At 48.1% G+C, this 25853-nt stretch overlaps 1 protein-coding gene across 1 annotated transcript in view; it reads left to right on the top strand.

Moving 5' to 3' along the window:
- CACHD1 (cache domain containing 1) overlaps positions 1–24964 on the top strand; it is a gene marked incomplete at its 5' end in the record, with an annotated part of 257365 nt that extends 232401 nt beyond the window's left edge. The window contains 11 exons of the mRNA XM_004699368.3: positions 5269–5391; positions 6674–6773; positions 6862–6978; positions 9028–9188; positions 9529–9615; positions 10697–10813; positions 11867–12018; positions 13615–13776; positions 14847–14924; positions 15643–15744; positions 23191–24964. Of these exons, the coding sequence (XP_004699425.2) occupies positions 5269–5391; positions 6674–6773; positions 6862–6978; positions 9028–9188; positions 9529–9615; positions 10697–10813; positions 11867–12018; positions 13615–13776; positions 14847–14924; positions 15643–15744; positions 23191–23429 (1438 nt within the window). The remainder of the gene's footprint in view (positions 1–5268; positions 5392–6673; positions 6774–6861; positions 6979–9027; positions 9189–9528; positions 9616–10696; positions 10814–11866; positions 12019–13614; positions 13777–14846; positions 14925–15642; positions 15745–23190) is intronic.
- Between the last annotated feature and the right edge of the window lie 889 nt (positions 24965–25853).

Here is a 25853-nt window from a genome sequence, read left to right as displayed (position 1 = left end):
TATTGTGATAAATTGTATGAGCCCCAATAAATTGATTAATTAAAAAAAAAAAAAAAAAAGAATTGCCAGTACATAATCACACGTGACATGCTCTCATATTCTAATATCTAGTCATTTCTCTTGGGAGAAACGAAAAGCAGCCCAAACGAGACGAGCTCCGGTATTCTTGGCTTTTCCAAAGTGCACTTTACGCCACTTCACGTTTTTGAAAGACCTACATCGATGCTTGTTTTCACTAATGGAAGCACATCCTCGGGATCTGTGCTTTTATGGAGAAGGTGAAACGTAAACTGGTTTTCAGTGTCTTGACACCAGCCCTGGGAGAGGCGGCATGCACCGCCAACAGCAAAGCTGCGGCACTGGGCGCCTTCCCTGGGAACTGCCCTCCGCGTCTCACAGCTCGCAGCCAGCCGGGGGTTTTGAGCTGTGCCTGTGAACACTATGCTGCAGAATCCTGTAGCAGAGTTTTTGATTTTTGTTCATTCACAAGGAAGCTGTTAGGCCAAATGACCTAGCCCCAAACCCAACGCTGTCAATTCCAATTCATAGCAACCCTTAACGGAGGTTCTGAGGCTCCAGGTTGTTTTTTGTTTTTTGGGACAGCTAGCTTCATCTTTTTCCCAGGAAGTAGCTGGTGAGTTTGAACAACCAACCTTGTGGTGCATAGTTGAACACTTCCCTAATAGCTCTGTGTTACTGCCTGAAGTGGTGGAATGTCAACTAGTTTGTATTCTTCCTATTGCCTTTGGGTGCTTTCTGTGTCATTCAATATTGTGCCCATAGAATCTTTCAATAGTGCAAATCGAGGCTTGAGTTTTTCTGTAAGTTCTTTGAGTTTAAGTTACACTAAGCTTGTTCTTCCTTTTTTGCTTTCTAACTCTAGGTCTTTTCACATTTCATCGTAATACTCTATTTTGTCTTCTTGAGCTGCCCTTTGAAGTGTTCCGCTTAGCTCTTTGATTTCATCATTTCTTCCATTTGCCTTGGCTGCTCTACTCAGCAGAAGGAAGTGGCTGGTGTGGATCCTGCCTTCGAGCCACCAAGCACTCATGAGTTTGGAGTCTGTGGAATAAGACTCTCTCTTGCCTTGGTTGATGAGCAGTCTTCTGGAACTGACAGTTTGAGCATTTTGTTTGGCTGAGCATGCTTTAATGTTTTAAAATCTGTGTGGTTCTCACTTGATGTAGTTCAGAATGCAAGTCAACTACCTCTTTCCATGCACGGGTCAATGTGGCAGCAGCTTGGCTGCACCTATTGAGAGAGAGAAGCCTTGCAAAGCTCTATTTTTTTTTTTTTTTTCAAATGATTCCAAGTGATTTTGTGCTCATGTACCACCATGGGAACTTGACCTTCTCCTGAGATTCCACTCTAAGTAAATGATTGATTGATTGATTGATTGCCTATATCCTCTTGTTACCTTAGTTTCCCCGCCTGAGAGAGATCATAGAGCTGATGTCACAGGTTTATTAAAGTAAAAGTTTATTAAAGCCTAGTATGCGGGAGCAGTTGCCATCAAGTTGGTTCCAACCCCTGGCAGCCCCGGGCGTGCGTATCAGAGTAGGACTGTGCTTCCAAGGGTTTTCAGTGACTGATTCTTTCCAAAGTAGTAGATTACCGGGCATTCTCTCCAGACACGCCTGGAGGAACTTGAACATCTGTCCTTTCAGTTAGCAAGTAAGTTTAACAGTGTGTACCACCCAGGGACTTCCACATTTGTTAAGGGCTCAATAATTACTAGATAACGTTTATTACTGTTATGTCTAAGGTGACCAGACATCCCGCTTTTGGCAAGACAGCCCCGATTTTTAACAATTTGTCCCACATCCCGCGGTGTTTTAAAAAAGTTCCAATTTTTGGAAAGAATGCATGACAAGCTAGGGTATACAGTTTTCGGCTGTCATGTGACTATTTTGCCAGGATATGAGTTTTATCAATGGTGTCCCGCTCTACCAATGTTAATATCTGGTCACCTTCATTATGTCCTATGCCTTATCTGAACCTCAGGTGTAAAGCAGGGTCATAATGTCCATATTGAATGGGTATAATGTGCACTAGAGATGACCCTAGTGACATGTTCAGTACTGTACTTGATAATGTTGAGCAAACGGCGGTTGTGTATTTATTTATTTTTGTCATGAGATCCAGTCTTGAAAGAGCCTTGGTGGCAGAGTGGATTGGGTTGGGCTGGTTTAGACCCACAAGCTGGTCCAGAGGAGAAAGGTACTGTGGTCGTCTACTCCCATCAAGATGGACAGCCTTGAAAGCCCTCTGAGATGGTTCCACGGTATCCTCCAGGCTTTCTATAAATTGCAATCAGTGGGCTGATTATTGGTGGGGTTTGTTGTTTGTTAGTTTTATTCATGCTTTAAATTTTATTGAGCATGAGAAAGAGCTTAAGATCATTGTCTTGGGGTAAGGATTGTATAATGAACTATTGAATTGTATGATATGTGGATTATGTGCCAATAAAACTGTAAAAAAAATAGATAGATACTTGTCTATTAGTTGTTATGAAGCACTCCTTCCCACTCACCATGACTTTTCAGAAGTGGAGGAGCCCAGGTGGTGCAGTGATTACATGTTGGGCTTCGATATGCATGGTTGGTAGTTCAAAACCAACCACCAATAGCTCTGGGGCAGAAAAATTGGGCTTTCTACTCTGTAAACAGCTATACTCTGGGAAATCCCCTAGGAGAGTCACTATGAGTCAGCACTGACTCAGAGGCCAGTGGGTTTGTTTATTTTGGTTTGGGCTGATAGTTTGGGAGAGGGCCTTTTGCTAAGGGGCAGGGCTAGACATACAGCCCGTTTCCTACCTTGTTTTTCAACTTCACACTCACTTAAACCGTTACTCCTGGTAGCTTTACTGATTTTTGATTCTTCTATTAGCATTATCTCAGTGGCCTGAGAATCTTACTTTACATTCTTTGGAGAATGCCCTGCTGATTGAGATGCTGAAGTTCAGGTATTGATTAATAGTTATTAATAGTCCCTTAATCAGTTCCTGAACATCAACAGTTGTGGGTTAGTAGTAAACCAATAAGACAAGTCTTGGACAGTAGAATAACTCACAAAAGTACTCAAACATCCACTATATACTGTGTAGAAATACAGATTTGGTTTCATTTTTGTGTGTTGGTTTCATTTTTATATGATTTCTTTTATGGGCTGCATATCCAAAATAGAGACTATGAATTCTAGACTTATGTAGGCAGTGTGTTTGTTCAATATATTAAGCATATAGGTATGGGTGGTAATCATGCAGGAGAAGCTGACAAACAAAATTAGCTTATTCTAAAAAACTGGAATTCCATTTCTCAGTGAAGGACTCTGGTCTTGTACAAAGAACCCAGCCTGGGCTACTGGTCTTTATGCCATAAATGAAAGATGATCAATGTTGTTTAAGTCTTTAAAACTGTTCTGCACCTAACTTTTCCTGTATAAAATGAGAGATATAATTCCTTCCAAGTCTCAATTTTATCAACCGGTTGGATAAAATTGCTTGGGAACTCTTGAATGTGTGCGGATCTAAGGAGGCAGTCTCTCCGGGGGTTAAAAGTACTTGTATGTGCTTGGGAGCTGGAAACGGCGGTTTCAATTCCTGCAGCTTCCACTAGTTATTTGCTGTGACTTGGGTCTCCCCAAGCTTCAGCTGTCTTCACATTATGACCCCCCATAAGATTGCTGTGATAGATGATTGAAATTCTTCATTCAGATGCCCACTCGCGTGTCTATAAACTGTGAACATTAGGTAAACGGAAGCTATTACTATTATCATAATGATGAATCTCATGTAGATACTTCATTCCTTGCTGAACATACCAGAGAAATTTAAAATTCTTTTGACTTAACACTTCCAACAAAACCTTATTTGCTACAAAACCCAAACCTCACCTGTGATAACCAGTTCTTCCATTTCCTCCTGGGATTTTAAGTTCCTTTATTAACAGGGAAGCTCCTGTTGAGGCAATAGCTTCTCAAAGGTCATCCCACAGCATGGGTTCCCATAACCCCTTGCCACCCAGCTTTGACAGCAAAGCCCTGATACGGACATTTCTCTCGGGGTCATGATTCTCCTTCTGATAGTTTTGTTACGATGGAAATCAGTGTCAACACTGACTGCCACTAGAGGGGGCAGTCATCTAGAAGGCAAAGCTGATTTTACTCCAAACATTAAACCCAAAAACCAAACTCGCTGCCATCAAGTCGAATCTGACTCATCGCCACCCCAGAGGCCAGAGAAGGAACTGCCCCTGAGAGTTTCAGAAACTCTAAATCTTGACAGGAGCAGAAAGCCTCACCTTTCTCCCCAAAAGCGGCCAGTGGTTTCGAACTGCTGACCTTGTGGCTAGCAGCCCAACACACAACCCACATTTCCAAAGGGAAATTTCTTCAGCGTTTTACGATTCATGTTTTTGAGCGGTGGGATATGTTTTCTCTGAAAACATAATAATTTCATTTCAGCCCAGGACTGAGGCTTAAGACCTCGCTGTTTCTTTGGAGTATTTACCCCAGGTTAGCCATGTCACTAAGCACTGTCAACATACCAGCCACTTACTGCCCGGGCCAGCTTTGTGATGTAGGTACGGAGTTATTTTCTTTCCAGATGAGACATCTGAAACTCTGGGAAAGGCTAAGGCACATCAACAGAGCCCCTCAGATAGAAACCACCGGGGCCAGCCCGTAACCTCCAGTCTGCTTGAGTCCAGAGCTCAACAGAGAGCATCGCGTTTTGGTGCCCAACTTGGCCTTTCTGTCCACCTCTCCTTCTGAGAGTCCTGTTATTGGATGGTAGAGAAGCCGGCCTGTGACTCCGAACATAGGTCGTTCGTAGAGCCAGGTATAGTGTTGTGAAAAGAAAGTAAAACGGGGCATTGTTCCTACTAACTTTTGTGTAGTATTCGATCCATCAGTTAACCTTGGTGAGAGTCCAGGTTCCTAAAGGAAGACTGGATCCATCTAGCCAACCTCCCCCCTGGTAGCTTCCTTCCCCCCACCTGTGTTCTGCCCTGAGTGTGGTCCAGCTTCTCTTTGAGCGCCTGTAGTCTCGGGGAATGAACCGTATTCCATGGTAGGTGAAGAATATCGATCCTCATCAGTCTAAAGGCTCCTCTTACGTAACCTCATGTTACTTAAATCAGTCTATTCCTCATTTTCCTAGGGGCGAGGACATGAAGCTGATAGTACAATGTGCCCTTGTGATGGCATACTGCTCTCCCCGTTACATAAGAACTGCCTCTTATCATCATTGGTCTTTTTCCCATAAAGCACACAGATGTCTTCTGGGCACACGGTAGCTGTGATGGGCATTGACTTCACGCTGAGATACTTCTACAAAGTTCTGATGGACTTATTACCAGTCTGTAACCAAGATGGTGGCAACAAAATAAGGTAAGCCCTTCAGGGACGTCATTTCCCTTCCAGCTGTAGACGCAGAAGGGAAGAGCTCTCCCGCAGCCCCGGGCGGCATGGCAGCCAGAGCGTCACTCTCGGGAGCAGAAGCCAAGTCCATGGCCCGGGTGTTCCGTGAACAAAGTCTTTGCTCTTTTTCTAAGATGCACACTCTTTAGGGTTTACAGATAAACCCAGCTCCTAACAGTGGCACCGAATACACCAACAGCTCTGTTTCTCCAGAAACCAGCAATTAAAGGTTTCCCACAATCGGGGTACAAAACGGACCCGAGGCTACTCTTGCGTCGTACTTTTGATGTGACTTGCTTTTTAAGCCAAAGTCTTGGTAACATTTTCAGACATTTAGACTGCTCTTTTTTTATTTCCCTTAGGAAGGGGCTCATGAACTAAAAATCTTTGCCTCTTTAATTTCAAAAGAACATGTCTGATCAAAGCCAGGGCATTCCCTTAATTTAATGTGGACCAGGTTTGAAAATCACTCTCTTGGTATAGTCTCATGGGTCACGCAGCATCTCGCTGCTGAAGTACTTACTACACATTGGCCCTTAGTGAGGCAACGCGGATTCAGGACAAACGGACATGCCTGATGCGGAGCCAGAGAGAAGTGCGTGTCACCTTGATAAAAAGCAATTACATAAATAAATAGAAGCAATTCCAGCTTCTCTTTTTTAGTACTTGCTTTTCTATCAGACACAGATGTATATGTCCCCCACATGTTGTGTGGGGTTTTCGTGTTTGTCATCAAAAGAAGGAAGTGTGGTGCACCTCACATTTGTGCCTCAGACTATTCAAGTCCACGTCCTTCATGGTCTCCTTGTCCTGAAAAGACAGTAAAACATTCCACTTATCCATCCCTGCAACGGGCTCTTTTTAAAAAAAAATAATTTTATTAGGGGCTCATGCAACTCTTATCACAATCCATATATACATCAATTGTGTCAAGCACATTTGTACATCCGTTGCCCTGCAAAGGGTTCTTTAAGTCTACCTGACTGGACGGACAGGCACATATTTGGTGTGAGCTGTCTAGGTGATCTCAGAGTCAGGTGTAAGGCTTACCCTGTCCCCCCGGCGGTGTATGGTCAAGGGTAGTGATGCTGTCTCTCTGCTTGGGCCTGGCTTCCTTCATTTTTTCCAACAAAGAAGCACTGAGAACTCAGGTAAATGCTCTCTGCCTCTGAGCGAGCAAGTCGAACACTCTCTGAGAGTGCGACGGAAGAACCATGAACATGAATGAGGACTGCCGTGTGTCTTGCCACAGGTGCTTCATAATGGAGGACAGGGGCTATTTGGTGGCACATCCAACCCTCATTGACCCCAAAGGGCACGCACCAGTGGAGCAGCAGCACATCACCCACAAGGTATTTGCTGGGAACCTGGTCGCTCCACTCTCCAGCTGCCTGGGCTCGTTAACCTGACATTGACTTCTGCTCTTGGTGACCTTGTTAGGAGCCCCTGGTAGCCAACGACATCCTGAACCATCCCAACTTTGTGAAGAAAAACGTTTGTAACAGCTTCAGTGACAGGACCGTCCAGAGGTTTTACAAATTCAACACTAGCCTGGTGGTAAGTTGGCTCTTCAGCTCCGCTAGCAAGTGAGATGGAGAGGTTGTGGAGTGTCCAGGGCTCTGCCGTAGAGCCCCAGAATCAGAGGACTGAGAGGGACCCTAACCCAAGTTCCCCAAAACTGACAGCGGCAGAACAGAAGGCCCAGACTGGGGAAGTGGATGTTTTGAGCTCTCACAATTGTTGGTTTGTTTAATGACTCACCCAATTGAAGCCCTTTGAACTAGCTACTGAACCTATTCCCACACTCTTGCATAAATAGAGGTGACACAGGGTGTCCCCTTAAACCCTACGGCCAAATTAGGTCAGTCCTTGGTTGGGCACCCTCATGTAGGCCACCTGAAAAATCATTTCCTTCTTCACTTAGAATGCCGGTGTGACAGAGTGCTGCACTTTCAACGCCGATGTGGTTCAAGGTCCTCTGGACGTTCTTACTGATCAGTAGATAATCTTCATCTGTGAGGACAACAGATGAGAGAAATGACAGTGCTGGCATTTAAAGAGCTATTTATGGGCACCAGGATGTCCACACAGACTATGCATCTCTATCACAATGTGTGTTGTTAAAGTTAATTTTTAAATGTACTGGATTGAATTGAAAATCCCCGTTTTAGCCTACAAAAAGCAATGATAGTTGTACAGTGGGATAGAAATTGAAGAAACATGTGTTCTTAATGCAAGAATGTGTCAGCCAGGGGTGTACTTATTAGTCCCGTGAGACCGCGTAGCATGCCGCGCAGCGCTTTCCTGGGAGGAGCAGGCTGTGGCCACCCTGGGGTGTCCTCAGAGGAAGGTGATCCTAGCAATGCCTGGATGACCCTCTCTGGACCTTCCTTCTCTCCAAGTTGGGAGCTACGGTTTCCTCGGTGCTTCAGTAGACAGAGCCAGCATCCTTGGGGCAAAGCTTTCCAAAAAGGCAAATTTTAGTTCAATATGAAATAGAATGGTTTCTTAGCAACCCAGTTATCCAAAAAGAAAATGGAATAGGCACGTTCGTGGGTATTGGGGGAAATAAGATCATAGCCCAAACCAAACTCAGTTCCGTCAGTCGATGTTGTCCCCTAGGACGGCCCCGTGTGTATCTAAGACTGTGCCTCGTTCCAGAGCGGAGACAGCCTCATCTTTCTCCCTCAGAGCTGGCCGGTGGTTTCGATTTCGGTTAGCAGCCCAATGTGTGACCACTACTCCCCTCGTCTCGAGGAGGCAGGCACATTTTAGGTAGTAGAAATGTGGCCTCGACCTTCGAGAACTCAAGGAGCCACCCCATTGTTCTTAGAGCTCAGCTTAACACCACCACATCTTTCTAATAAGGGATGGCTGGAAGCTGGCTCAGGGTTGAAATTTCCCAGCACTGTAACCCACATGCAGAAATAAGGTTGTGCATAACTTTATGAACCTTCAATTTCCCAGTGTGAGAGACAAATTTGGCAAATCAAAGAGCAAGCTCCCACAGCTCCTTCGTATAGAATGATGCAGAGGGTGCTGTTCAGGTTGGATAGTTTGAACATTGTAGAAGCAGGGTCCTGTCGTAAAGAAGGTTCAAAAGTCTGTTCAAAATAAATTTTTTTTCTTAAAATTTTTTTCTTAAAGAAGAAAAGTTATCCAAGAGGAGAAAAACGGGTAGTTTCTGGTGAACTTTGCCTTTGAGTTTGTCATAACCTATTTATCAGCTGAAAGTTGCCCTAGATTGACTCTTGAAGTTATTTTCCTCATTTTATTGTTAAATGACTTCGAAAGAAACCAAGTTTATACTTAGGTACAGATATAAAATTTCTGTAAAACCATTTAGTAAAGAACAAATCACTTCCATGCAACTGTTCAGTGGGAATTATCTCTGGGTGGTGGGTTTATGTATCTGGTGTCTCTGTTATCTTAGGGTCTAGCAGTGACTGTGTATTGCATTTGTCATTATGGTTATGCACACATATATGAGTACAGTCGTTTTTTAAGGGCTAGTTTTGTAGACAATTGGAGAGCTGGTTTCAGTAAAGTAGGGCAAGGTCTCTGCTTGGTTGCCCATCACTCCTGACACCCCTGGTTGTTCCGTAGGGGGATTTGACAAACCTTGTGCATGGCAGCCACTGTTCTAAATACCGACTGGCAAGGATCCCAGAAACCAACGCTTTTGTCGGCATCGTCAATGAAACCTGCGACTCTCTGGCCTTCTGTGCGTGTAGTATGGTGGACCGGCTCTGTCTCAACTGTCATCGGTAAAAGCATGATGGGCTGTTTTCTCTGTTTAGCAGCCTGTTTGATTTTGTAAGTGCTGCCAGCCATGTTGAAGTGACCCCAGCAAAGGCTGGGGTGACGCGCCCTGGAAGAACAGAAAGCCCCAGTCACTAAAGCCTTTCGAGCTGCCTCCTTTGCGACATCCTTGTCCTAAGAGCAGTGGATTAAGGGCAGTTGTGTGTGTGCATGAGAGCCTTTGGTATGAACTTCCATCTTTCTGTCCCTTTCCGCTCACCGGGGGTCCTTTACTTTGTTTCCCTGGTGTGTATACAGTAAGCAGTTTGTCACTGACATGCTACAACAGAATCTTTCTGCTTTCAGAATGGAACAAAATGAGTGTGAATGTCCCTGCGAGTGCCCTCTAGAGGTCAATGAGTGCACCGGCAGCCTCACCAATGCAGAGAACAGGTAAGAAAATAACACAGGGGCTTATTTATAGATCTGTTTGGGGTTGTGGCATAAGGAAAGGATTCATCCTAATACTGATAGTGTCTAGTTAGCCACAGTACAAGGTCCCTAATGCCTTAATATGAAGTCTTTCAGGTTTAAATATAAATAGTGTATAAGCAGAAAGCCTATCTATGCTGTGCCCCCAAAGTTTTTAATGTGATTTAAAATTTCAAATGTGACTTCTATTAACACATAACACATAGGAGACTGTAACACAGTTACCAAGTACCTACCACAGGTCAGCTACTTTACATGTGAGCTTAACATGTTCACACCTAGTGTATAGCCCTCTTTCTATTTCAAGACTGATTAAATGAGTCGTGATAAACCCATTCTAGAGAATTTAAATTAAAAGCAATGAAGTATGCTTGAGTTGAGTACATCATCCATTCCAACGGCTACCGAATTGATTCCAACTCAGCGATTCTAGCAAAGAATAGAGCTGCTTCACAGGGTTTCCAAGACTGAGTCTGTACAGAAACAGACTGCCACGTTTTTCTCTCGTTGCTTGTGGATTTGAACCACTGACCTTCTTGTTACCAGCTCAACTAGTAACCTGCTATATGCCACCAGGGCTCCTCTATGTATGTCCTCGGTCCCTAGGAGGAAGGTGAGGCTTCCGATCCCATAAACAGCTACAGTCGTGGAAGCTCACAGGGGCAGTTCTGCCCTGTCCTAAAGGGTCTCTGAGTCAAGCATCGACTCAATGGCAGGAAGAGCACAGCGTGTTTGAGGCGTAGAATGAAGGGAGCTTGCTCTTCACTTTCAATTTTACGCATTCACGTTTTGTTATTTGTGACTTCTTAGATTTAAATTTTAAATGTGATTTCGATTACATGTAACTGTGAAAGAATTGGAGCTCAGAGTAGTTAAGTGATTGCTCTGTGGTCAGATTCAGTGGCAAAGAGAGGACTCAATCCCAGTTCTGTCTGATCATTGCCAAGAACCCTTCCACTCACCACGCGATGCACGCAGGCAGCCCTCCAGCTTGGGCCCTGATGAGTTTGGGTCCTGACCATTGCCCTTGCCTTCTGCACAGAAACCCAAGCTGTGAGGTGCACCAAGAGCCAGTGACATACACTGCCTTTGACCCTGGCCTCCAAGACGGCCTTCACCAGTGTGTCAACAGCAAGTGCAACCAGAGGGTGCAAAGTGGGTAAGCAGGGCTGGGTGCTGATTTGGGGTCAGCGTGACAGCTGCTGTGGTGACCGGAGTGTAACAGCCTCTCGGAATTTTCCCAGCTAGTATACATCTGTCCCACTAATATCTCCCAAAGGTACTCCAGCTTTTTAGGCCTGACACTGATTTCCACAAGCCTTTCATCCACGAAGCTTACGGTGGCGAAGGCCGTCTGAGTCCTCTGTTTGAGATCATGGGAGCTATTTGCTATTTGTCACAGTGGCTCATAGGCACCTCTTGTGTGAGGAATTTACTCATGAGTTTCAGGAAGTGAGAGGGGACATGGTATCAAGCAAGGCCGAGGGGACAGGAAAACAGTCTGGTGGACCAGGCTGTCTGTGTGATATGTGCAAGGTCACCAAGCTTACTTTCTAAGAAAGCAGGTCAGCTGCAAGCTCCTTTTCGAACTAAGGACTGCCTGTCCCCTGCCTCTCTTCTCCGGGGAGCGTGAGACTCGCCATTTGGGGACTCGTGGCTCTGGTAGGCTAGCATGAGGGTTGGGGTGCTGAATACATTGTAGCTGCATTTGTTGGGACAAGAAGTGGGTAGAGGGGACAGCTCATTCTCCTTTGGTGTGTCCTTTAGCAGAGGGGACAATTTGGCACCAGATTCTCTGGGATGTTATGCAATCACCCAAAGTTCACTAAATTTGAGAAGAGATTGACAGTGGACTCGGTTAAGAAATGGCTGTTAATGAAACCTATTTCCCCAACATATCGGCCTTTGTTCTTTTTCCTCCTCTTTCAATGACCACACTCTGGGGGGGCTATTAGGCAAACCTTGGAGCCACTAGACTTGAGTAACTCTCCCCTGATCTGTGAATGAGTGTCATCGTTGGACTCGAAGCAAGCAGTCTTCTGCCCTTCCTCTGCCAGCGGTTGGCTGCTCTCTCACTGTGGCTCTCCTTTTATAAGGACCAAAAAGTACGGTTTCAGGAGTTGACAGTGTCAGTAAATGGTGGCACTAGTGAGACCAACCTGGTGCCCCACCCAGGTGCTCCCTGGGACCCGACGTGTCTTCCCTCCTGCAGGGACTGTTTCGGTGTGCTGGATTGTGAATGGTGCATGGTGGACAGCGATGGCAAGACCCATCTGGACAAGTCCTACTGTGCGCCCCAGAAGGAATGCTTCGGGGGGATCGTCGGAGCCAAAAGTCCCTACGTTGATGATGTGGGAGCAATAGGTATGCTTCCTGGGAACCCAGGCCGGTGAGGTTCTTCAGCACACACCTGCCCGCCTGCCTTCCAGCCAGCAATCCACAGTGATCTTCTGCCCCGCAGCCCTGCTCCCTTCACCTACAGCTTTCTGCGGCGTCACAAACCAAGGCCCATGGTGGGCAAACGTCGCTGTCCAGCTGCCGGGTTACTTGGTACACAGAGAGAGTAGATAGCCCTCTGTCGCAAAGTTTGCTGGCCTCAAATTCTTTCCCATAAAGCTTGCTCCTCGGGCCCAGTGTCTGTGTGGCCGGCCTCCAGAGCCTGGCTGCCTGGGAGTCCCTGCTGTCAGAGGCGAAGGGCCAGTGAGGCAGGAAGTAAGCACGGCTGGTCATCATCCGTCGTGACTCTCGCAGGGCAGATGTCCTGGGACTACAAATCTACCTGGCAGCCTGCCAGCAGAAGGCAGAGAGCCACACTATAGAGCTGGAGCAGTCGGGGGAGAGGAGGGTCAGGAGCGGAGAGCCTGGCATCAGGCTTCGGGGCATGCAGAACACCGCCCGGGAGCTGCATCTCTCAGGTGCAGTTTTCTCAGTGTCACTCTGGAGTACAGCTTAAGGGGTCCCTGGGTGGCGCAGATGGTTAAGCCCTGGGCTACAAGGTTGGTGGTTCATAGGTTCAGAGCCGCCCAAAGGCGCCTTGGAAGGGGGTCTGATTATCTGCTCTGTGAATGGTTTGAGAACCCCACGGAGGGAGCACAGTTCTACTCTGACATACACGCAGTTGCCACGAGTCATGAGTCGGAAGAGGCTCAATTGCAACGGTTGTTGGTTGGCTGTTTTATTTTTGACTTAAAGCTTAGTTGGCAGGTGAGTCCAAATATTCATATCTTCAGTGGACTGTTGCTTTTGATCGGCTCGCTGAGTGAGCTCCCCTGTAGAAGAAAGATTCCCGGGTAAGAAGGGTTTTGATCTCACGTGTCACTGCTAAAGCAGATGGGGACAGAGTTGAGGGACCTTGTTCTAAGAAGCTATAGCATGCCTGCCATAGGTTTCCTATGGAAAGTGTGCACGCACTATTTTACTTGGAACACATACACTTGGACGTGTGATCTGGTCAGCACACACAGATTGTATAACACCCATTAATTGCCATCAACCAATCACATGAGTCCCCCAAACAGGCCTCTGCTGCCCTGACTTCTGTACTGTGTGGGTTTCTTATTCTCCTGAGAATAACTGATACCCCAGGCAGCCAGGGCTGTTAACACAGGGGGCTGCTTATTACATAGGCAGGTCCTTGCCAAATGTGCTTTTGCCCTGCTTACCATCCAAGGTTCTCATTTGAGTCCCAGGGATGATGTGAAGCCCTTGTGCCCTCATTGTTTTGGGGCCTCCTTTGAGGGATTTGAAGCTTAAAGCAGCTATTCCTACTTATTTACCTTCCCCAAATCTATCTCTCTCTCTCTCTCTCTCTCTCTCTCTCTCTCTCTCACACACACACACACACACACACACACACACTCTTTCTCTTCCCCTTCTCGCCAGCCTCATACTTGGGAATCACGTACAAGGGACATTCGTTTGTTTGTTTGTTTGTTTGTTTGTTTGTTTGTTTCAACAAAGGTGATGAGGTGATCTCATTGAACATGATCAAAAGTGCCCCCGTGGGTCCTGTGGCTGGCGGTATTATGGGCTGCATCATGGTGCTGGTCCTTGCTGTGTATGCCTACCGCCATCAGATACATCGTCGGAGCCATCAGCAGATGTCCCCTCTGGCTGCCCAAGGTGAGCTCAGAATGAACCCCATGGCTCCCCCCGAGGCAGCAGCCTGCCTTGGATTGTGCAGAGGGTTGAGGACCGGTTGCCCACTGGCTACGGTGCTCCATCTTCGGCTTTTATGGAGTACACTCAAATACCTCCACCAACTGCTTCCCCCATGTAGCCTATCACACACATCCCTTGGCTCGAAAACCCTATGAGATCCATTTGGATTACCTTGGAAAGTTCTCTGGGGCCACCCCAGGGTCGACATTCCAAGTGGGATGTTTTGTCCCCTGGGCTACCCTGCAGTCCCTAAAAGACAGGTGAAAGGAGACGCCCCAGATGGTAAGAATCGGCATCTATTAAACAGCAGCTGTTAGTTGGCAATGTGAATGCATCTCTCAAAGTGGGCTAAGGAATCATGACTTCCAAGCAAGCGTTGCTTGTTTGTTGATCTCTGTGGGGATCCGCTTGTTGGCAGGGGCCAGGCCGTTTAATACCATGCCCGGCTGCCCCTAAGGGCCCCCAGCAATGGGTGGAGATTAGGCTAACTCATCGCTGTTTCTGGTCTTTGTCAGGAGCCGCTTAGCTCAGCCTTTCAGCAGTGATGATGGGTTGCAATGTTTCCCCGTGGCTGCAGTCTGTAGATGGCTCGTGGGTAATGCTGCCACTCAGTCACAGGGATGTCACCCAGTGAGCTGTCTCCCTGCGGTAGACAGGGTCAGCCGGAGACTGCCTGATCATGGTCTGCTGCTACCGCACACCTGGCCGTGGGAGGAATTTGTGGCCGTAGCTTCGGCGCCTATTCCTTCTGTGTTGGGTATGTGGGTAGAGTGCTCGAGGTCTCTTGGCCTCTTTCCACTTCTCCCTGAAAAATGAGTGTGTGCTTCCAGTGTGACTCGTAATTATCCACTTCTTGTTTTCCCTCTTCTGATTCCGGCTCCCTCTGCATTTAAAAAAAAAAATGGGGCCTCCGTTCACACTTTTTCAAGATCGAATTCCTTCGTGGTGGGGTGCCGTCACCCCGCGGGAATTAGAGCGGGTGGTTTTGTTCGATGGCATCGTCATGTTTCTCTCTCTTCCGTGGTGGGCAGAGATGTCGGTGCGGATGTCCCACCTGGAGACTGACCGGGATGAAAGGGACGACGACAGCCGTGAAGACCGGGGCATCAGTGAGTACCCGTGGCCCACCAGAAGCAAGAGGGTTCCTTGTATCTTTTTGGCGTTCATTAAAGTTTAAGGAGCTGTGGCTTTCGGCCCTTTTCCTTTGGGGCTGCGTGTTTGCTTTGCCTTAGAAAAATCTCAGAAGGTTGGAATGATATTAAAAAGTTTGGGGGGATTCAATGATTTGGCACCAAACAGCTCCTCTCCCCTGCCCTTCTTCCCTCCTGCCCTTATTTTCCAAGGTAGTGTTTTAGAAAGGGAAGCTTCTGGTATGAATGTTTTTAACGCATTCGTGTGTGTGTGTGTGTCTAGACATATATGAACACATACATATATAGGGAGTGGGAGAGGGAGGCATGTTCTTTATCAGGAGAGGACTCCGTGAGCGCTGGACTAGCCAGTGTGTGTGTGTGTGTGTAGACATATATGAACACATACATATATAGGGAGTGGGAGAGGGAGAGCATGTTCGTTATCAGGAGAGGACTCCGTGAGCGCTGGACTAGCCAGATCTCCCGCCCCGCGCGCGGCTTCTTGAAGCCTGTTGGAGAGACATCATCAAGTCCCTCACACTCTGCCGCAGTTCAAAAGCTCGCTTGCCTCCTCCTCCGAGACCATTGTACGGGACACATCCCAGTGCTCCCCGCCCGTGACTGAGCTCGCTCCGAGCTCGCTGCTGGAGATCCTGGCCTCCCAGGAGCACTAACTCTCCTTGCCTTCCCGCAGTCAGCAACACCCGCTTCATCGCCGCCGTCATGGAGCGGCACCCGCACAGCCCGGAAAGGAGGCGGCGCTACTGGGGCCGATCAGGAACAGAAAGTGATCATGGTGAGGACTGGAGGACCGGGGGTCAGGGTTTGATCTCTCTCTCTCTCTCTCTCTCTCTCTCTCTCTCTCTCTCTCTCTGTTTCTGCTTAAATTATTTTTACATCCTTTTCACAAAACAAACCCTCCATCTCTGGCAGCATGTTCTCAGGGTCTCTGGGTAGGTATGTGCCTGTCTCAGGCACTCCCGAGAATAAGCCCAGGACCCCCAACACACTCATTGATTGCTCCCTGATTTTCCTTAAGTAAAAATTGAAATTGCCTAAATAGAACCTGCTGTCCACCTCCACTAGATGCTCCGTAAGCCAGCATCGGCTCAGGTCTTGCCGCCTAGGCTTGCTAGTTGGCAAAGCATCTTCTTTGGTGGTGCTGCCCAGGGTTGCTCGTTGGTGTCAAGTGGGGCGGGGCTAGAACATGTGGAAGGCTGACATTGTAGAACATGGCGCCTGGAAGATGCTCTGGAAGACGTGACAGCGGCCATAGCCGAGATTAGGGAAGGCTCTGCCCAGAGCGCGGGGCTTCTCCCCTTCTCCTGGACCGTACCGCTCATTGCCACTGCAAACCGCAGACGTCTTTGAGCATGGCTGTGAGTTCCACGAAGCAGGAGTTGTAGGACTTTTCTTGTGATGTTAAGCTCCCTTTATTGCTCAAGATCACTGTTTAGTTCCCCAGAAATCTCCATTTTTCCCCCCAAGAGCAGTTTTGTTGTTGTTGTTGTTTTTCTTTCAAACATAAATAATGTATCTAGGCTTCTTTGACTCAGCTTTCTCCACATCGATCTTGGGGAAGGAAAAAAGAAATGTCTTCCGACCATGTGCTCCCAGACCTGTGCTAACAATGCAAGAGTGACTATTGTCTAAGAACCAGCATTCACTGCACTGCAGCCAGCTATTCAAGGGAAGCTAACGGGGAAAACACTGTTTTTGTAAGTTGAAGTCTGTTAATTTGGGCTTCGGATGACATTCAGTCCCATTAACTAAATCGGAAGAAACTTCAGGCTTCCAGGGTGAGTCAAAGAAGGTTGTTAGCATCTTTGACTTTCTGCCTTTCCCCCTAAAACCCTTTGAACTTGCATCAATTTCTTCTACCAGGCAGTTCTGTGCCTCTTCTTCTTTGAATAATAAAACCGTTTGTGGCTGCTAACATTCAGTAGAAACAATCTCTTATTCAGCAGAAATACTGGATACTCTCTCCCTCCCCCAAGTAACAGTTGCGTCAACACCACCTTGGAACTCTGACGGACAATTTGGACATTTCATTAGCAGCTTCCCCATTGTCTTAGTAAAATAGCACATGAAGCAAGCGCTTAGATAAAAGGAACGGTGCAGTGTCAACTCTGAAATCCAAGGAGTCTGACTAAGGGCTTGCTTTCTTTCATTTTTCACAATAATTGGATCCCGCTTATCCCCAAGGGAGGAAAAGGAGTTACGGGTGCAGACGGAAGGCAACACCAAGAGAAAGGGGAGATGCTGACATGCCATGTAATTCCAAATGCACCCCCAAATCAGTAGCATTTGATGGCCAGGTATTTTCTCCCTGAGCCTGTGCAGAGGGTCACTAAACATGGCCTCGGGTTCATGCCCTTAGGACACCTAGATGCTGCTGGCCATGCGCACGGCTCAGGGTAATCGCCCCTAGCTGTTTTGTCAGCACATTACTTGCTCACCAGTGTGTCTTCTGTTTGGTGATTAATTGGGCCGTCTGCTGGTCGCTGGACAATGGAGAGAGCTAAGGCCATTTCTGAGACAGCATGGTGTCGGAAGAGCTTGAGACCAGGGCCTGAAGACCTGCTTTGGGTCGCCTCTCCTAGTTTCTGCAAGCTGTGCGGCCGTGGTGAAGCTCCTTTGGCACTCAGCTTGCTAGTCATTAAAAGGGGGGTTGAAATGTAACTTCAACACTGTGTTAGTCTGGGTTGACTAGAGAAACAAAACCAGAGACAATCATATATGTGTAAGAGAGAACTTTATATCAAAGAGCAATTGTATATGAGAAACCTCCCAGCCCAGTCCGGATCAAGTCCATAAGTCTAATATGTCCAGTACTAGTCCATAAATTTCTCTTTAGACTCACGCAGCTGTGCAATAATGCCAAATGCAGGGAGATCGCAGGCCAGTGGATGGAAAGTCTTGTAGATCCAGTGGTGGTAGAAGGATCTCCGTGCCAGCCTGGGTCTCCACGTGACCCCTGCAGCTCCAGGGCCCTGGCTCCATTGGTGTGTCTCCATGTGGCTTGTCAACAGGAATGTCTCACAGAGGGAGTGTGTGGGCCCCACTTGCAGCAGGCTGTTTATCTCCATAGTGCCTCCAAATGAGTTATCAAGCTGCGACCTGCTGGGCAGGCTAAACTCCACCCCTTTTCCCTTAATAGTCTCAAATTGACACCAGATTATGAAACTGCCACACACACTGGCACTCGTCGTAGCACTTTTTACACTGATGTGTCAATGGAATCAACACAAGGCATCTGTACATGCAGTGTAGTATTCTGCAGCCATAGGGGAAGGCTTCTGGTAGCTCCTGAAAGACGTATGAGAATTGGAAAACATTAGGCTGAAATGAGCTAAGCCAGACACAAAAGGACAGATAAAGTTAGGGTCTCCTGTGAGATATCTAGAATCAATAACTCTAGAGAGAAGTCATCCCTGGGTAGTGCAAACATTTGGTACATGCAGCTGCTCACGAGGAGAGAGGGCTGGGCTGTTCTAGTCCACCCAGAGGGACCTCAGAGAAAAGGCCTGGTTATCTACTTCCACAAATTAACCAGATGGCCATGGTTCTATTCTGATATACATGAATCAGATTGACTCCATAGCTCCTGATACATAGAGACACGGCTGAGCAGTTCACGCGGGGGCTGCAGAGCAGGGAGTGGGGCATTGTGATTAGCGGATACAGAGTTTCTCCCTGTCGTGATGACAAAGCTTTACATGTGTAGTGATTGCTGCTTGCACCCCGTGGTGACTGTGATGAATGCCATTGGACTGCACACTTGAAAGTGGTTTAAAAATGAGAAATTCTTACATCGTATACTCGTATGTCTTGCCACAATGAAAATACCATATATACTTGAGCATAAGCCCACCCTAATATCAGCCAAGGCACCAAATTTTCCCACAAAAACTGCATTAAAATGTGCTGAAAAACTCGGCTTATACACGAGTGTGTATGGTAGTAATGCTTCTCAGCTTGGTAAGGATTGAATGAAATGACACAGGACCAAGGTGGAACTCAGTGAGGTAGGGGAGGGAGGCCTCCCACATCCATACTTATTCTTTAAAAAATGATGCTGCAGGCATCATCAGAGCAAAAAATATTATCATAGTGAATGAGTGGGGGAGTGCGGAGTGGAGACCCAAAGCCCATTTGTAGCCCACTGGAGATCCCCTTGCAGAGGGGTTTTGGGGAGGAGACGAACCAGTCAGGGTGCGATGTAGCAACGATGGGAAATAGAACTTTCCTCTGGTTCCTAAATGCTTCCTCCCGGCCCCCACTATCATGATCCGAATTCTACCTTGCAAATCTGGCTAGGCCACACTGGTGCAGATGGGAGCTGGAAACAGGGAATCCAGGGTGGATGATCCCTTCAGGACCAGTGATGTGAGTAGCGATACTGGGAGGGTGGAGGGACGGTGTGTTGGAAATGGGGAACCGATTACAAGGATCTACATGTGACCTCCTCCCTGGGGGACGGACAACAGAAAAGTGGGTGAAGGGAGACATCGGACAGGGCAAGATATGACAAAATAACAATTTATGTCGGACAGGGCAAGATATGACAAAATAATAATTTATAAATTATTAAGGGCCCATGAGGGAGGGGGAGCAGGGAGGGAGGGGAAAATGAGCTGATGCCAGGGCTTAGGTGGAGAGCAAATGTTTTGAGAATGATGAGGGCAATGAAGGTACAAATGTGCTTTACACAATTGATGTATGTATGGATTGTGATAATAGTTGTATGAGCCCCTAATAAAACGATTTTAAAAAAAATGATGCTGCTTCTGGGCAATCCAGGAGGAGAAATCCGTAAATGAAGGCATGTATTTGTCCAGTGGTAAAGCTGGAATGACCACTCCCCCAAAGGAGTAGAGGAAACAGTTGTTTTTTCTGTGAATCAGTCAAGAGGCTCACCTAGATGCAGGTGCCCACGCCGGTCAGACTGACCCATCCTAGGTCTTTGCTAGGAACCCTGGTGGCATAGGGGCTATGCGTTCAGCTACGATCCACAAGGCCAGCAATTTGAATCCACCAGCTGCTCCATGGGAGAAAAAAGAGGCTTTCTATACCTGTAAAGAGTTACAGACTTAGTGGGCAGTTCTCCCCTGTCCTACAGGGTCCCTAGGAGTCAATCAACTCCATAGCAGCAAGTCTTCAGGAAGCCTTTGCTACGCAGTGGACACATTTCCCAGAAAGCCCTTGGGTCCAGTGTACACAAGGAAAATCAGAGTGTGAAACAGATCGATCCCTAGACTTCCATGGTATCTGATGCGCTTAGGATTGAAACTGACCGAGTGGTACCAAGCTACGCTTGGAAACAAACGACTACATTGTTCATTTGGAGCCAGTTTACAGGACCAATCAGGGTATTGTATGTCAGCGGAACTTACTTCTTGCTGACCCTCAGAAACGCCGCTCTTCTTATCTCTTTAGAAACCTTACCAAATATGTTAAGCGACATTTCTTTTTCTTTGGAAAGGTGAATCCTCTCTCCACCCCACTAATTCTTATGAGGGTCAGGTAAAATAACAACGGGCCAGCATAGAGCTCAGGCGTGGCCGTCCCATTTCCACACTGGCCAGAATGTTCAGTCCAGGAGGAAGCTGGAAATGAATGCATGTGCTCATACCTGGGATTGCTTAGCAGTGAGCAAATTCCACAAGACTCAAAAGCCTTTTTTAGATCTCCTGCAGTTACTCTCTGTGACCACAAGATGGGGAATGAGTCCCTAGAGAGGGAATCTTATCCCTTCGAACCCTTCTGCTTCGTGCAGATACCTCACTGCATCCTGACGCCCCTCTCTTTGTTGAAAATTATCTTTGCGGAAGCATACCTTTGGACATGTTTTTCCTTTGGAAGCAGTTTTAATTGGGTGTATGTTTTAAACACGCTTCTACCTCTGTAAAAGTAGGGACCGTAGATGACTTGTTTAAGATTTTCTGTTTTTCAGTTTTACTTGTACAGAGTTTTTTACCATCCCCAGAATCCACCAGGTCCTTTCAGGATAACATACGGTTGCCTGCTGACTGTCCCTGCCCGTCCCGGAGTGGGACAAGCCAGTCGCATACTTGGCGGCTGCAGCCCTAAGAGGTGGGAGGGTCGAGTCCACCCGTGTGTCTCAGGAGAAAATCCCAGAAATCTACTTCCAAAAGAGCCCCCAAGAAACCCTATGGAGGGACACATGTCCTGTGACACACATGGGCTCTCCATGCGTCAGAATCGGCATATGATGGCGGTTCATTGAACAGGGCATTACCTATAACACCTGCCCACCGCTTTCTTTCCTGAATGGCCGCCTGCCTTCCCATCACGTGCCTCGTCTTCTAAATGCGTCCACTGGCATGCCCTGGATCATCTGATTTCAAATTAACCTTTCCGCCTTCCACTTGCCTTCAGCTGCCTGCAAACGCTCATCCTAGCCCGGTGCTATGGGAATGACCTTACATTTCCATGGCTCTGAGACGCTGCTGTCCCCCTCCCTTGTCTGTGTGGGCTTACCAAACTCCTCTTCATCCATGGAAGCCCAGCTGAAATCTGAACCATTCTCATGCCACCCAGCAAGAATGAACTGTTCCCTCTTCTGAATTTCGGTGATAGCCCAATCTCAGACTTACAGGGGTGTTGGTGGTCCCGTGGTGGAATTTTCGTCCTCCAGGTGGGAGACCCAGGTGTGTTTCCCAGCCAGGGCACAGCAGCATAGACACACCCACTCATCAGAGGAGGCTTCTGTGATGCTGGGGAGTTTCGGTGAAGACTAGAGGCCAAGTTCAAGTAGGAAGAAAGGCTTGGTGATTCAGCCAGTGAAAGCACTGTGGTTCGCAGCTGTCCACTCCCCTTATACACGGGATTACACGGGGTCTGGGTGGCTAACTTTAACATTTACCTTGCTCGGCCTGGCTCCGTGAACAGAAACCTTTAAGGAACAGAGACGCCTCTTATTCGTTCTCATTGTCTTCTCTTCCTCCAGCCCCATGTGGTCTTCCGTGAGTGAATAATTGAACTGAACTTTCCGGGTTTTGAGGTCCTTGTGCAGAAACCGGGCTTCATCGGGGTGTCTTGGGTATCGTAGGTGCCCCGTAAACATTTGTTGAGTCGGGCTGTTAAATAATCCCACCCTTTGAGAACTCTCTCACTGAAGACAGACTCGCCATGCTCCTTCTTGCACGGAGCGTGCATTTTCAACCGCCAACGGTTCCTGCTTAGTCGTGTGCAAGCACATCAGTTCTGCAGCCACAAACGTGACGAGCACTACCCACGGGTGAGTGCCGATTGATGCTAACTGGATGCAGTGGAGATACTAATGAGCTGTCACTTCTCAGAAATGTCAAAGGGGCTTCTGCAATATTGAAAACCATGCCAAGGTTCTTGGGCTGGACTCCTTTGATCCACAAGAGCGTTTTCTTTTGAAACACGTCTTATTGGGAATAATAAAATAGTTCATCTTGCCGTACAGGGAGCCGGCATATAGAGAGAGAATAGTTGATTCCTCCTTTGGTTTCCAGGAGTGTCAGAGGGGGGTGTGGACGGGGACTGGGCCACGTGTAGCTGGTGAGTTTTTAGGTCCTGCAACTCAGAGCGAGCTCTTGAGCCTCTCTGGTGACCGTTTTCCTCACCCATCCATAAACTGGACCCAGAAGCATGGGCCTCACCGATGTGCAGGAAGCCCAGGAGGTGGTGCACCTGCGCTGGGGCAGGGAGTTGCTGTGCTTGTGCTGTATCCCATCCAGGCCGGGGAGCGATTTTGTTTCCTTGGGTTGGGGCAGCAGGGTGGAGGATGGGGGAGGGAAGAAGAGGGCTGCGGTTTATTATTTTTCTTTGTCTTTTTTTTTTAATTATTATTTTTCTTATCCATATGTTTGCAGTTATCTAAGCGCAGCGGTTCTCAACCTGTGGGTCACGACCCCTTTCGGGGTCGAACGACCCTTTCACAGGGGTCACCCAATTCATAACAGTAGCAAAATTAGTGTTTTGAAGTATCAACAAAAATAATTTTATGGTTGGGGGGGGCACCGCCATATGAGGAACTGTATTAAAGGGTCGCGGCGTGAGGAAGGTTGAGAACCACTGTCTAACATGATGGTGTGATACTTTTTTTTAATTGAAGAAGAAACGTGTACCTGACGATGCCCTTAAACGCCGGTCACATTGGGTCTGCTGTCTCCAGCATGGTCTGTCGAGGGTAAACGCCCTCCTCCCCGCCCCCAGGAGTTCTCAGGTGTGTTCTGTTCCCATTCAGGCTACAGCACCATGAGCCCGCAGGAGGACAGTGAGAACCCGCCCTGCAACAACGACCCCCTGACAGCAGGGGTGGACGTGGGACACCATGACGAGGACTTGGATCTGGACGCCCCACCTCAGACTGCTGCCCTCCTGAGTCACAAGTTCCACCACTACCGCTTACACCACCCCACCCTTCACCACAGCCACCACTTACAGGCCGCCGTGACCGTGCACTCGGTGGACGCGGAGTGCTAATGCTGCCCTCGCCCCAGCCGCGGACGGACGGTCGGAGAAGACGGGGCCTGGGATGGACGAGGCTCCAGAGAGAGAGAGGAGAGTGAGCCACCTGAACCCGCGCAGGGGCCCGTGGTCCAGTGGTTTCACTCATTTCCCGCCTGTTCGCGCATCTTCCACACCCAGCGAAGCAGCACGACACCGCCCTTGTGAAAGACGAGGGAGGCTGGTTCCGAGCCGGAGCACCAAGGGGCCTGTTGAATGTACTTGCCGTAGCACGAGTGGCATGGACAAGGGGCAGGCCTCAAACGGAGAGACACCAACCACCCTTTCAGTGACTCGTCGTCGGCGAGAACCTCGTTGAGCTGAGCCAGAGGAACGTGCGGGGAGGGAGGGCCGCCTGCGTGGGGTGCGCCCTGGCGCCAAGCCCCCCACGCTCAACGTGTCCCTTGTTTCTTAGCGGGCCCTCCATACCCCAGTGGCTCCACGGGACCTGAGCTCTGGATGACGCATCTCAAAATTTCTAAGTAAAGGATTATTTTTCTACTATTTATTGAACTTGCGAACATTCTCAAACTTTAGGGGGGGGGGTCTGGCAGAAGGGGACAGAAACGTGTGAGAAGTATCCCTAGTTGGTTTTGTGCGGGATGAAGTGGTCCTTTGATCAAAGGGCCTGTTTTTGTTCCTTTTGCCCGTTTTTCTTTCTTTGCATAGCCTATCCTACTGCCTGCGCCACAGGATGGGGAAAGGGAGAAGTCTTCCTCCCTGACTTGTTTCCGCCTATTCTCTTTAGAACACCGTTTTGTGGAGCCACGTCCTTGCTGGTCACATGCAGTGTGCTTGCCGGGGCCTCCGCAGAGACGGAGGGCCAGAGGAGGCCGGGAAGTGTCCGAAGGGAATTTTGTGTTTCTTGATACCTCGGGTCTGTCAGCTCCCCACGCAATGTCTCCCTTAAGTTTCTCAAAGCCTCCCTTTATTCCTTTCCTCGTTTGAGGAAGGGGGTCCTGGGTGTATTCTCCTTGTGTTAGAAACATTCTACGTTGCAAACGTGTTCCATTTTTGACACTGAGAATACTGAACGTGTAAGGAAAGACTTTTTGTGTTTGTTTAACATTGTGGCATTGGGGTTCTGGATTAAACGATTTCTTGTGAAATCACCGTTTAAAAAGCTGCTGCCAGTTGGCTAAGACGTTCTCTTCCCAAACTGCCCTGTGACGGCCACGGGGCTTTGTCTTGCTTCATAGAACAGGGGCATTGTAATTTTACAGTAGTGTTCTAATTACAGTGATGTACTTTAGACTCACGCCTTGTGATTCAAATGTGTTATAAAGACATTCTTGCACCGTGTATGTGGTAAATCTCCATTTATATGTGGGGGGGGGATTTTTTTTTCTCACTGAATAATGCTTTCATGATAGGGTATTATGATAGAATGTAAAAACAAATTGGTTCTTCAGCAGTTACAGGACATAAACGATACGTGTGCTATCAGGAAACCCCTTCAGACTTTGTACAGAATTGCAGTCTAGTGAAATAAATATATGCGATGGACAGTTTGCACGGCCCGGTGTTCGTCCATGAGCTCCTCCTTGCTCCGCAGTCTGTTCCGGGCACTTAGTCACGAGCAGTTGCTGACCTGGTCACCAGTTGCTGACCCGGAAGGACGGTGACCCTCTGCCAGTGCCACACCCAGCCTCAGCCGTGGCCTGCCCTGCCATCTGGAGCGCACACGGAGACAGAAGCTGGTGGAGAGTAAAGGCAAGCACTAACGCCTGTGCAGGACCTAGCATCCCCTTTCTGATCAGCTACTTCAGGTCATTGATAGAAAGGAATGGCCGTTCGGTCCCTGCTGGAGAGACTTGCATGTGTTTTCTGTCTCTCCAGAAAATTACATTTCTCTGTGGGATATGAAGGCAACCCTGGTCGGTTGGTGGTTACGTGCGGGGCTGTAAACCGGTCGTTCGGCAGTTGGAACCCACCGGCCTTTCCACAGAGGTCAGGCAGGACTTGCTGCTCCCCTAAAGACTTTCAGCCTCAGAAACACACAGGGGCAGTTCTGCGCTATCCGGTAGCATCACTGGTTCAGAATTGACTCAACGGCGGTGGCCTTGGGGTTGGTTTGTGTGTCATCGAGTCGGTCCTGACCCATAGCGACCTCATGCCCAACCAAGGGAAAGACCGCCCCGTCCCACCCGATACTGCGCCTGCAGCCCAGTGAGGGCCTTCCTCTGTCGCTGCCCCTCTATTCACCAAACATCATGTCCTTAGCCAGTGGGGCCGCCCAACGTGGCCAGACAACCAAGAAGGACTTGGCTCCCCACTTCAGAGAAAGAAGTAACCTCATGCACAGCTTCAAAACCAATTGTTTTTGGAGGACACCAGTTTCCTTTCCTTCCCAACTTGCGAACCTCTGTGTTATGAGACTAAGCTCGTGAAGAGGTGAGT

This window comes from Echinops telfairi, unplaced genomic scaffold (genome assembly GCF_000313985.2).
Source record: "Echinops telfairi isolate 266 unplaced genomic scaffold, ASM31398v2 ScPeMD7_443;HRSCAF=831, whole genome shotgun sequence".
Lineage (NCBI taxonomy): Eukaryota > Metazoa > Chordata > Mammalia > Afrosoricida > Tenrecidae > Echinops > Echinops telfairi.
This window is presented reverse-complemented; position numbering and strand designations above follow the sequence as displayed.